The sequence below is a fragment of the Globicephala melas genome, chromosome 3 (assembly GCF_963455315.2).
Source record: "Globicephala melas chromosome 3, mGloMel1.2, whole genome shotgun sequence".
Taxonomy (NCBI): Eukaryota; Metazoa; Chordata; class Mammalia; order Artiodactyla; family Delphinidae; genus Globicephala; species Globicephala melas.
Genome location: NC_083316.1, coordinates 4,153,359 through 4,166,374, shown reverse-complemented (window position 1 = coordinate 4,166,374; position 13,016 = coordinate 4,153,359). Strand labels below are relative to the sequence as shown.

Sequence of the window (13,016 nt, the reverse complement as noted above, 5' to 3'; positions counted from 1 at the left end):
GGAGGTCTGCTTTTTGAAGAAGCCTCTGCCTAGAACACTGTGAACACTTGGGGCAGGTGGAATGCACCAAAAACAGAGGGACCAGGTACATCTAAGCACACTGCGCTGATACTGACCGCCTGCTTCTCCCCATTAAGCTCCCAGACAGTGGCAGCCAATCCTTTTGCCCTCCAGGCAGGAGACCAGAAGCCGTTTCTCTGAGGAAATCTAACCAGCCTGGAGACAAGATCTAAAGTAGCAACATGAGATATTCTTCAGTCAAGAAGTGGCCCACCCAGACCTACTGCAATGAAGCTCAGGGTCCAAAAACCCGCAACACTCAGCATTGCCAGCCACTGCTCTATTAGCTACCGCTCTTACTATGAACAATCAAAGATTTCCAAACATCAGACAGGAACCTGTAATATGAAAGAGAGACCAAAACAAAATGAACCACAGCAACTTGCAGTAGACAAAAACTGAGAAACCTTTAAAGGTACTAATTAACATGACCTGAGATAAATGATGTTATTTTCATAAAACAAAAACAAGCAGCTATTTTTAAAAGGAATACTCAGAGTTCTTAGAAGTTTTTCAAAAAGTTTTTAAAAATTAAAAACAAACACCCACTAGGATGGCTGAAATCAAAATGACAGACAATAACAAGTGCTGGTGAGGATTCAGAGCAACTGGAGCCCTCACAGCATTGCTGGGGGAACAGGAAATGTGCAGCTGCTGTGGAAATAATTTGACACTCCTCAAAATGCTAAACAGTTAATTAGATGATTTAGCAATTCCATTCCTAGGTATATGCCCAGGAGAACTGAAAACATGCCCATGCCACATCTGTACACTCTTATTTAAAGGAGCATTTATTCACACTAGCCAAAAAGTGGAAATGCGGCTGATAAATGGATGAACCATCACCTGATGAATGAATAAATAAAATGTGGTACAGCCATGCAATGTGAATATCTGACAATGAACTGGAATGAATGGCACATGCTACAATGTGGATGAACCTTGAAAACCTGCTCAGTGAAAGAAGCCAGTCACAAAAGGCGATACGCCGTATGATTCCATTCATATGAATTGTCCATAATAAGCAAATCCAGAGAGACAGAAAGTAGCCTAGTGATAGCCAGGGACTTGCAGGCTGGGGAAGGGGGATGTCTGCTGATGCTTAAGAGGTTTCTTGGCAGGGGCACGGGGCAGGGTAAACATGTTTTACAAGTGGCGACCAGGTTGTGTAACTGTGAATATGCTAAAAACCACCTAACTATACATATTAAAAGGATGAACTTTATGGTAAGTGAATTACACTTCAATAAAACTGTTATAACTAAATTAAAAACAGGGAAGCAAAATAAAAGACTCAGAAGATTTGATGATAAAGCTGAAAAAATGTCCTCCAAAATTTAAACACAAACAAACAAAACACAGATGTAGGAAAGAATGAAGAAAAAATAAAAATCAGATTGTCAGTGCAAGAAGTCTCACATGCCCAACAAGAGTTCCAGTAAGAGAAGAATGGAAAAATGGAGAGATCATTGAAGAAATACTGATATTCAAGAAGAAAAAACCAAGAACTGAAGCCAGAAGTTTCTAAATTGAAAGGGCCCAGCACATCAATACAAACTGGACACAAACCATGAAACATAAGCACAAAATTTCAGAGCATCAGAGACAAAACAAAGATCCTATGAGAATCATGACAGAAAAAAATCAAAATGAAACAAGTCATGTACAAAGAACCTGGAATCAGAATGGCTTTAGACGTCAACTATCATCTAGAGACCTAGAAAGCAAGCTTTCAAAATTTTGAGAGAAAATGAATTCCAAGGTAAAATTCTGCACAAGCTATCAGCCAGTCATGATGGCAAAACAGACATTCTCAAACCTGGAGTCTCCACAAACTCACTTCGCAGACACCCTTGCTCAGGGAGGTGCCAAAGGATGTGGACACACTCCACCCAAATCCTGGAGTAAACTGAGAAAGGACGAGGTGGGCGCAGAACAGAGGTAAAGAGAATCCAGAAAGGCCGCTGCACACCAGACTGGAGCAGCTCTAAAGGCCCAGAAGGGGATTTTTTTCCCTTAAGAACAAAACGACAGAATTATCTGGTGGAATGAAGGCATTAAGATGATATTTCTACCTCACTGGCAGAGAACTGCAAGCGCCACGTAGCGTCATCACGCATTTAAATGGATTTTTTTTTTTTTTTTGCGGTACGCGGGCCTCTCACTGTTGTGGCCTCTCCCGTTGCGGAGCACAGGCTCCGGACGCGCAGGCTCAGAGGGCACGGCTCACGGGGCCCAGCCGCTCCGCGGCCTGTGGGATCTTCCAGGACCGGGGCACGAACCCGGTCCGTGCAGGCGGACTCTCAACCACTGCGCCACCAGGGAAGCCCTAAATGGATTCTTTTCTAAATAACCTCCTTCTTTTCCCATTCTCTTTCGAGTTCTCTGCTAGTCAATCTCATCTTCCCAGGCTTGCTTCCAGATGCCATTCTGTAATGTCAAGAACTGTGCCAGAGACGTTCCAGAAACCTCAGGCTCTAGAGGTAAGACACAGCTGGATTCAAATTCCTGTTCCACCACTTCCTGGAAGGGTGCCTTGGGCAAACTGACTTAACTTACCCCTGCCTCAGTACTATTTCCAATGTTATAGATAAGGAGACTGAAACTGGTTTGGGTGTGTGTTTCGGGGGTAGGGGGTTACCTAACTGGCTTGGTATCAGGGTTAAGCAGAACGAGCCATATAAAGTGTTTAACAGTCTCTGACACATAGTGAACACTCATTAGCATTTTCAAGATGAAAACACTGAATTAAGGAAATAGGCATTAATCGGGGAAACAAGAAAACACACAGGTAAGGAAAAATCATCCTAAGTTGCTCCATAGTTTGGCTCTGAAAAACAAATGGTCATAATGATGTCAACTCCAAATAGTGACCTAAGGGAAATTCACAGCTACACTGAGAGGACTTTTTGGGGGGGGCGGGGGGCAGGAGGGAATGCTCAGGGGTGCTGGGGTACAGGGCAGAATGACAGCTCAATCCTCACCTTCCGAAGTCAGAAATCAAACAATATGCCTAAAACTGAAAAGCAAGCAGCAGCAATATACATCTATTATTTAAGCAGATGAAACACACAGAGTGCAAACAAAAGTGGTATCTCTAGGGAACGGGGACAGGCTGGCTGGGGGCTAACAGATTCTGTACATCTAGCTGTCTCTCTAAACTATGCTCATGTATAATTCTCATTTTAAAGACTTAAAAAACATAGCATTACACAGGAAAATAAAACACAAACTGAGTGAGGACAACGTCTTAGTTTCCTACAGCACTCCAGTCCCTAACTGTTTTCCTATGGCCTGGCTGAGTGGCAGCTTGAATCTGGTCTGTTACTGCAGTGTCCTAATAAAACATTCTTTGGTTTTTCTCCAATCTGATTCAAAGGTCACTTAGGCTGATTGCAATCAAGGTCTCTAATGGATCTCAGAACTGTGAATGCTGAGGGGGCTGTGTCTAGGTGGAAGGCAGTAGGGCCCTTCTGACTCACGGTCACTTACGCGTACACACACCGTGTGCCCCCCCTACTGCTGTCCAGCCTCTAGGGAAGGACGCAGGGTCCAGGGTGTTGTTCTTCCTCTCCAGGCAAGGGGAAGGTGGCCTGGCGTCTTTGATTACAGCTTCTCTCCCTGCAGTCTTGTCCTCTCCTCCTGGAACTTCTATTATAACATCTACTGGAAAGCTTTATTTATCTTTTCTGCTGTCCTAACTCCCACCTTCTGTTTTTCTCTGCCTTCGGGCCAAGCTCCTCAAGCTCTATCACGCTCACCCGCTCACGTGTTCCCTAACACAGCCCCCTGAGCGGCCCTCGCCCCGCCCCCCATGCCACTCAGACGCGCTCCCCATACCCCCGCCCCCCGCCGTAGCACACTGCATTTCAGCCATACAACAGCCTCCTGAACGTCACCGTGAGACGGAGCACTGAGGAAAAGAGAGGCAGTGCACTCTGCGCTTCCCGTCTCCCCTCCCCTTCTCGGGGAAGCGGGATCGACATGGTGGCTAAGCGCGCAGGGTGAGGAGAGGGGGCCTTGGCACGGAGCACGCAGTGGGCCTGGGGGCTGAGAAGTGGACAGAGGAGACGGCAGTATAGTTAGGAAAGCGGTTTTACTAAACCACTAAGTACAATACATAGACACAGAGCGAACAAGGAAATACACAGATGATAATGGAATAACTAAATTGCCTGAGTCGACCTCAAATTATACTAATATTTGGAGATGGGAGATTCTTAGCTGTGGGGCTGCCCTTTGCACGGACAGGCCTGCCAGCTTCCCTAGCTTCTACTCACGATGTGTCCAGAGCACTGCCTCATCCCCAAGGGGCGGTGCAGACAAGAGTTCACAGGGCGGCCTGAGACTGCTGTCCTTAGAAAGGCCTGCTCGAGACGTGGGCCCTTCGCTGGCGTCTGGGAACTTGGATTTCTGGAGGGTTCCCACCATTCCCCAAACTGACAGGAGTGGCCCCCTGTACCTCAACTGTGCAGTGTAGCCGATGCTGAAACCTGCTTTCCTTCTGGGAGTCTGGAGTTTTGGTACATGCTAGACAGGGGGTGCCCACGTGACCAGCCCCGAGCAGTCTTTGGGCTCTGAGTCTCTAATGAGAGTCCCTGGTAGACGATACGTCACACGTGTCACAACACACTGCTAGAGGAATTCATGAGTCAAGTCACTCACTTGGCTTCCTCTGCACGTCACCCCACTCGCCTGCCCTTTGTATCCTTTCACTACAATATACCACACCCTGGAGCAGTCCCCCTAGGGAATCGCTGAATCTGGTGTGGTCTTGGGACCGCTAATACAGTGTAACCACCAAAAATGTCTCCAGATCTGGCCAAATGTTCCGCAGAGGATACAAGGCTGTACTCAAACTTCCCTGAACGTGAAAGACAGAGAAAGACTAAAGGAAAAAGGCTGAAGAGACGTGACAATGACATACAACACATCTTCCTTATAGGACCTTGAACCAGAAAGGGAAAAGCTACACCTGGGCCTAACCATAAGCACAATCGGATGGGTCTATGGGCTGCAGGGAAGTGCTGCACCGAGGCTTACATCCTGACTGGAGAGCTGTGGCTCATTCTGCTGACAAGTGCTCAGGTCTCAGGAAACACTCCGTGGAGTGCGCAGGGGAGGGAAAGTGTGCGTGTGTGCACACCATGATGGAGTGAATGCAACCATCTTGACAACCTGTGAGTGGGGTGAAGAGAATACCAGAGTTCTTCGCACTATTCTGGCAACTTTCCTATGAGTTCTCAATTATTTCAAAATAAATTATTTTTTAAAACCACACTAATCTCCTTGATTGCTCTGCTGTGGGCGATCTGCTAAATGGTCAGCTTGAATCCTCTCTGATAAGCCACACTTCCTCCTCCTGTTTGCTAACTTCTTATTAACTGCTCTTACTTAAAACTGAGAGTCTAGGTTGAGCTCCGTCAGAGCTGAGTGTGTCTCTGAACGGTTAGACAGGACCCCGGGTGATGCCCTCTGGCACAGTGGTGACAGCCCACCCCTTTTCACCTGCGCGCACCCACCAGGACGAGCTGAGAGGCTCTGGCGCCCGGGAAGGCAGGCTCCAGCCTCGCTGGCCTCGTTTTCCTCTCCTCGCCTTCTGCTTTGTGCTTACTCTATCACAGACTCCATTCTCCCCTCCTCGTCTTTGACATGATGCGCCCTCTGTCCATATTCTCCCTCCATCTCTTGCCTCTTATTTAGTCAGGAACCACCTTCAGGCCTAGACTCCCTTCTGCTGCAAAGCCTTCACCCATCCGTCCTTGATGCTCCCAGGGTACCTACCCTGAACATCCCCTAAAATAGTACAGTTGACCCCTGACCAACATGTATCTCACCTATGCAGGTCCACTTTTCCTCAAATTCTTTTCAATAACTATGCGTACTTATTACACTACAGTTATATGGTGGTTGCTTTTTCACTCATCCGTAACTTTAGCCACAACACAAGCTCCATGCCTCTTCTGTTCATGGTTGTATTCCAACACATGCCACGGCATCACAGACACAGTGACGCTCAAAAAATGTTCACTAAATGAATGAATTACAATTTTGTAAGCATTCTTTATAACCACTTACAAATCATTATGTCTAGGGACAAGTATGTTTCAAGTTCCAAATGATGAAGTTCAAACCACTGGTGATTATCAAATAGGAGCTCAACAAAAGTTTATATAAATAATTCGCTCAAACCTGCTCCAAGGACAACCAAACACCATTTGTTCTGACTGTATTCTAGTTACATGAGCTAAACAGTATAACTATGTGCTTCAAACTCCCACCTGGATTCCCAAGAGAGGTAAACTGTTTCACTCTGCAATGACTGAAACTGGTAAAATAAAAGGGCCTCTCCTTCACCAGAATTAAAGGGACTTATGCCAGCTTGACTTAAAACCACTCAAGACTTGTTTAATTGCACATAATATCACCAGAGTAAGGATCTACCTTGGTTTAGGATTCCCAAAGCTCGGCAACCCATATGCACACTGGGCTACAGATCAGTGATAAACCATTATAACCAATAAGGATGAGCAAACAGATACGGTGATGTGAGAGACTAGAAAAAGAGAAACTAGTGGGTATCTCCGCACCCACTAAAGAAAAACAGGGCAAGGAACTCCCTGGCAGTCCAGTGGTTAAGACTCTGCACTGTCACTGCTGAGGGCTCGGGTTCAATCCCTGGTCACGGAATTAAGATCCCGCAAGCTGTGGGCACGGCCAAAAAAAAAAGAGAAAGAGGGCAGGGAGGAGTGAGACAGGAAGGAAGACTTGCAGCGTACCCCAGCACTGTTCCACTGGGGACAGAGACAGCCAGCCTCTCACGGAGGTTCAGAATGAAGCCACAGCACTGATGCCAGGGCTCCTGCAGGCAAGACGCTTGTAATGTGCTCATCTATGTCCTGCAAGATCCACAAGTCTCAGCGTGTTAGAGCTATACAGCAGGATGCCTCCTCTATGTACAGAACCTCTTCCGTTTCTCCCTGGTACAATTTTAGTTGAAATACAGAACTTGCTGTGACACTATGTAAACCTGCAGAAACTTCTTTTCTACCGGTGACCGATCATGGACCTTCTACCTGGCAAATGCCATCGCCTGTTCTCAGCCCTCCATCTTTCTCATCCTGATTTCCATATGCTTCCCGTTTAACTCTGTTTCTCCTTGCTTCACCATTCCATGCTCACCTTAGTCATGAGCCCGCTGGTTTTCTTTTAAGAGACAGAACATACTTCTCCATTCTCTCTCCCTCTCCAAATAAAATTCTTACAATGAACTCAGTGCCCATCTGACCTGGCTGCTTCACTATTTCCCTGGAAGTATATCACAGTACCTTGGAAGCACCTCGCACTACAAACAAATGTGAAAACAGCTGAAAATCCACTATGCTGACGTCATTCCAAAGCTTCGCTCCTACATTTCCAACGTCTCTCCCATCTTGGTGTCTGCTTTTTCCTACCTCTACCACAGTTCTCAGAGTCACTCAGGATTTAAATCTCTGGACCTTCTGTTTTCCTGACTCGAGATCTGTCCACTCTTTGCAGTTTCTCACACTCAGAACCTTCTTCTTCTCTATTCCCAATCCCAAGACCCTTCAGTTAAGCCACCCTCTTATTACCACTAGCATGCATTAGTGAAATCATTTACCTCCTCAATCCAGCATGCACACCGCCACCGGTTATTTTTACTACAAACACTGCTCTTGTGTAGTAACCATACAAAACCCTTCACTCTTCATGGTGCAAACGGAATTAAGCACAAAACTTTAAGGTGGTTACCATTCAAGGTCCTCCATAATCTGCCAGGAACCTACTTTTCCAGCCTTACTTTGCAATATTAAAGACTTGTTCCATGGACTCCACTCACAACTAACCATTCTCTTCCCCTAAAAATGCATTCCAGGCAACAGAAAACCCAAATGCAATGGAGTACTGCAATCTAGGAGAGAGGTCTGCAAATAAGGTCCTTGGCCTGTTTTTGCAAATCAGGGTTCCATGGAACATAATCACACCCATTCCTTCAGTGTTATCTGTGGTCATCTTTACACTATGCAGGCAGAGCTGAGTATCTGTGAACGAGACCACAACACCTAAATATTTACGATGCTGCCCCTTACAGAAAGGTCTGCAGACCCCAGGACTTAGGGACTTCACAGGACAACTCGTACTGCTGTTTTGAGAACCAGTAGCAGGAATGTGGCATGGGAGGAAGGAAGGCAGCAACAGGAGGCTACTGCAAAATCCCCCGGGGCCAGAGATTACAGCAGTTCACACAAGAGTGGAAACAGTGGGGACGGTGAGAAATGGGTGGCTAACAAACAACAGAATCAGTTGCTGGACTGGATGCAGGTTATTAGAGAAAAGTGAGGAACCAAGGATGACATCTAGTTTCTGGCCTAAGCTACCAGAAGGATACAGTTGCTACTTTGAACCAAGATGGGGACTACTACGGGTAGACCAAGTTTTTGAAGGAAAATCAGATCCACAACTGGACAAGATAATTTACACCAGTCGTTCTGCTGCACAAAAGCCTCTCAGGACTCACTATCCTTTCAGAGTAAGAGCCCAAATCCTTACAATGGTCTCTAAGGGCTCCCACAGTCAAGCTCTCTTCTCTCTGACTTCATTAAACTCCCTGATTGCTACAGGTCGTTTGCGTTCCCCACAAAATTCATATGCTAAAACACAATCCCCAATATGCTAGCCATTTGGAGATTGGTCCTTTGCTAGGTGAACAGGTCGTAAGGGCAAAGCCTCCATGGATGGAATTAGTGTACTTATAAATGAGACCCCAGAGAGCTCTGAGCTCTCTCCCCGCTTCTGCCATGTGAGGACACAGCAAGAAGGCATGAACCAGGCATCTTGCTCTCACCAGATACCAAAGCTGCCAGTCCCTTGATCTTGGATTTCCCAGCCACCATAACTGTAAGAAATAAATTCCTGTCGCTGACAAGCCACGCACGTTATGGGACTTCATTAGAGCAGCCCCAAGCAGACAAGACACCAACATGCACTCCACCATGCCCACAGCGCCTCCCTGCTCTCCCCGGGCACACCAGTCAAGCTCCTGCGTCAGGCCACCACACCTGACGTTTCTATTGTCTGGGATGCTTTTCTTCAAAGACATCAACAGAACTTATTCTCACCACCTCTGCTCAAATACAACCTCTGTGCAGACGCCCTATTTAAATTCCACTAGCCCCTGGCCCCTTCCTCACCCTTTTGTTCTCCCCCCTTCTCTGCTCACTTTATCTCCAGCACATTTATTACCTTCTCACATAACTTGTTTAATCTGTCTCCTCCCCCCACCTCCTAGAATGGAAGCTCCAAGAGATGGAGAATATTCGCTTTTCCCCCCACTGTGTAACTGCACTGCCTAAAACACAACAGGTGATCAATAAATATTTGTTGAGTAAATAAACCGGCCCAAAGAATAAATATAACTCGTGAAAGAGTCAAGAGAACTTCACTCACGTTCCTGGGTTTTGAGGGAAAAAAACAAAAGCACGTTCTAAATGCCTACGTGTGGCAGCTCAGCTCAGGCAATTATTTTACTAGTAGCTGCCCCTCTGTTTCAGAGTGCCAGCACATGACTTCCTTTTCTCCCTCCCCTGCTCTCAGCCCTTAAATGTTTGGGATCAGTTCATAGATGATGCAGTTTAAAATAAAAACAAAACAAAACAAAACCCTAAGCTTATCTAGCCTACATTCCTTTCTGGTTTCATCAGTGCTCTCCCCTCTGCGCTACACTCACACCAACCAGACTTCGTTCTGCTCCTCAAAGACACCTTGCTCCTTTTCACGTCAATAATCGCTCGCCCGTTAAGCCCTCTACCTAGAAAACTCCTCTCACACCTCCGCCAGTCTGCTTCTTCTCATCATTCAGGTGTCCGAATGCCACCACTTCAAAATCACCCTGCCTGCTGCCACCCCAGCCAAGAGACAAAACCACCACTCCAACTCCTCCTTTATTTTCCTAACACTTAAAACCTTCTAAAGTCCTATTTGCACAAATGTATCTTATTTATGACAGCAGATCTTACCTCCTTTGCTCACCACTATGTCCGTGGTGCCTAAAATACTAAGTAAAATAGGTGATAATTTAGTTACATGTCAATACCGTAGTGGACAGTTTCGCTTTACCATTAAAGACACTGATAGCCAGAAGAGAGACTCCTGATATCAGATAGCTGGGAGAGGCTACTGGAAACGACTACTTGGGACTATTTCCACGACTCCGTGAGACCTGGGGCCACACACTAGCAGCTCTTCTGTCACGGTAGCGCACAGACCACGCTACAGTTAGGAACCTCCAGTATCGTCATGCCTTTAATCGATGAATGACCTCTCGGCCAATACGCAGGCCGCATAAGAACCTGCCCCCAGGCAAGAAATATTTTAAGGACGGACCAACACAATAAAAAAAGCTTATCCTGGGAAAGGTGGCTTCGCTTGTCATTTTGACCATCCCTCATCTACCTACAAGTCAGCCCTGGGGAGCCCTGAGACTGCATAAAGGCAGCAGGGGGCCCTCCAGAACTCGCTCCCCAACCACTGCATCCCAGTAAATGAATCCTGGATCCTAAACCTAAATAACGCAAAGGAAGCCGTTTCCAAAGCAACTAAAGGAAAGGGCGGCAGGGGGGAGGGGGGCTTCCGCCCGGGAGTGGGAGCAGCGCGCAGAAGCTTAACGCGCGCGGCCCGAACCCAGCCGGAGCCCTGAACGGCCGGCCCAGCCCCTCCGCACCCTCGGCCCGGGGGAGACGCCGTACCTGCTGCAGGGAAGCGCAGCCCTGACAGCGTGAGAGGTCCGCCGCCGTCCCGGGCGCCGCCGAGTGGGTCTCGCCCGGCATCATGGTGCCGCCGCCGGGCCCGGTGAGCCCGCGCGCCTCAGGGACCCGCGACCTCGGCCCTGTCCTGCCTCTGCTGACGCCGCCGGGGCCGCCGCCTGCCAGGCCGCTTCCCGCCGGGTCCGGGCGGGTCCATCCGTGCACAGAGGTCCCCGTGGAGCTGACAAACCACTCTCCGAGCCAGAGCTGCCTCGGGCACTAGAAAGAAACGATACCCGGCGCGGCCCCCGAGCGCGACGCAGTCCGGCCAGGACCCCGCCCCGCCCTGGCTCGCTCCGCCCCTCGCCGCGGCGCGGGGCTGCCTGAGGCGCTGCCTGAGCAAAATAGGGAGAGGAGCCGCGCCGATGCGACTGAGAAGACGGGTGCGAAGGAAACGTCGAGGAGAGAAGAGACATCGGAGGGGCCCTTCTTCCACAGTGTAGCGTTTACTCTTTCATTGCCGGCTTGCTGTGTGGCACACTTCACATAGACACCTAAAACCTTCAACGAGGGGGAGGTGACCTGAGAATGACGTCATTCCAGGCGCCTCATGGTCTTGAAGGACCCCGCACCCGGACGGGTCAGTGCGCGATTCTTAAGTGGAGGAATGGACGCTGTCCGAGTCCGGCCGGGTCCAGGAGGAGACGGCAGGACTACAGCTCCCAACGCCCCGCGCGGCGGGCGGACACCGAATGGTTCCTCCGGCCGCGCCCGGTGCGCTTTGGCGCCTCGCCTTGTTTGTCGTCGCCGCTGACCAGTCCTTTCTCCGGGAACGTCTTTCTTCCCGACAGCGCCTGCTGTGTCCACTTGCCGTCCGACCCGGCGCTCCTCGGCCGCATTCCAGACCCATCCCCGCCGCGTCCCTGAAGCCGGCTGTGGGCGCCGCCACCCACTAGGTGCCAAGCACAGCGCCTGGCCGTCTGCCACCAATTGCTAGCTACTACCAAGTCTTATTTTTTAAATCTCTTGGAAAGGGAAAAAAGAAAAGAAATCCTCACCTGACCGCAGTTCCTGGATACATTCAGGTCCCCATCTTCTTGTTTGAACCGAAGTTTTTCCCATCTGTATGCCAATACCCACCACCACCAGAATCTCTTTGATAATCACAGCTTTCTGTCATCGGTACCTTGCTCGGAAGCCTGGTTAGAAAGTCCAACTTCTTAGCATTCAGTACAAGCTTTGTATGTGTTAAGGAGACGTCCAGACCTTACCCGCTCCTTCCTAAATGTACAGGATGGAAATTGCAACTGGAAACACCCCTTCCAAGAAAGCATTCTGGGTTCCTCTCCAAATATCGCACCCCTGCCGTTGCTTACACGCTCTGTGGCTGACGCTTGCTGTGAGGTGGAGGGGCAAGGTATCCAGCAGATCCCTAGATTACCTGTCGTGGGCACTTAAGACGCACCTGTACTTGTCTCAAGAGGTGCTGTGGGATGCGAAGAAAGCAAGAGTAGGGTTAAAAGTGAAAGGAGAAGTAAGCAGATGGACAGCGGGGAAGCAGGTGTACCTTGGAAGAGAAAGGGGAAAGGAGGCCCTTGCGGTCCTGGTGACTTTCCATTTCTGGTTTCCGATCCCAGACAACTGGTCTTAAGAGTAACTTCCTTTTTATTTAAGGTTTCCCAAATGAGTGTTTCTTCCAGAGTCTCTTCGTGGAGGAAACACCAGCTTACCCTCCGGCGTTATCTCCCTCTGCACTGCACCCACGCACACAGCGCACCTCCCCTTGCTGGAACTGGGAACCCTCACTACTACCTTCCTGCCTTTGGGCCCCTGCCCTTGTCTTTCCCCCAGCTTGACAGTCTGTCGTCCTCCTGTTCCGGGCCCCACGTTTTACCTCCACAACTGCAAGTAATATCTAGGTCCCTTTTTATCCCTTAGCACTGAGCAATTTTTTTTTTTATAACACCACATTTTGACTTGTACTGTGGTGCTTTTTATGTCTTAGAGGTGCTTTTTCCTTTCAAACACTGCGAAGTGCTGTACACTGTAGGTGCTCCATGGATGTCAGTGAGTCAAATTTGCTGCAGCTAGCTGAAGGTGAAAGAGAATAAGCACTTGCATTAAGTGGAAGTGCATTTGTTTCAACTTCTGCCTTTCTCATAAGATATTTAAAGAAAAGTCTGGTTTGTGTAA

General features: G+C 48.5%; 1 protein-coding gene across 1 annotated transcript in view; it reads right to left on the bottom strand.

Annotated features, from left to right (window-relative positions):
• ICE1 (interactor of little elongation complex ELL subunit 1) overlaps nucleotides 1-11,147 on the bottom strand; it is a 58,775-nt gene extending 47,628 nt beyond the window's left edge. The window contains exon 1 of the mRNA XM_030856541.3: nucleotides 10,827-11,147. Coding sequence (XP_030712401.2) covers nucleotides 10,827-10,910 — 84 coding nt within the window. The 5' untranslated portion in view covers nucleotides 10,911-11,147. The remainder of the gene's footprint in view (nucleotides 1-10,826) is intronic.
• Between the last annotated feature and the right edge of the window lie 1,869 nt (nucleotides 11,148-13,016).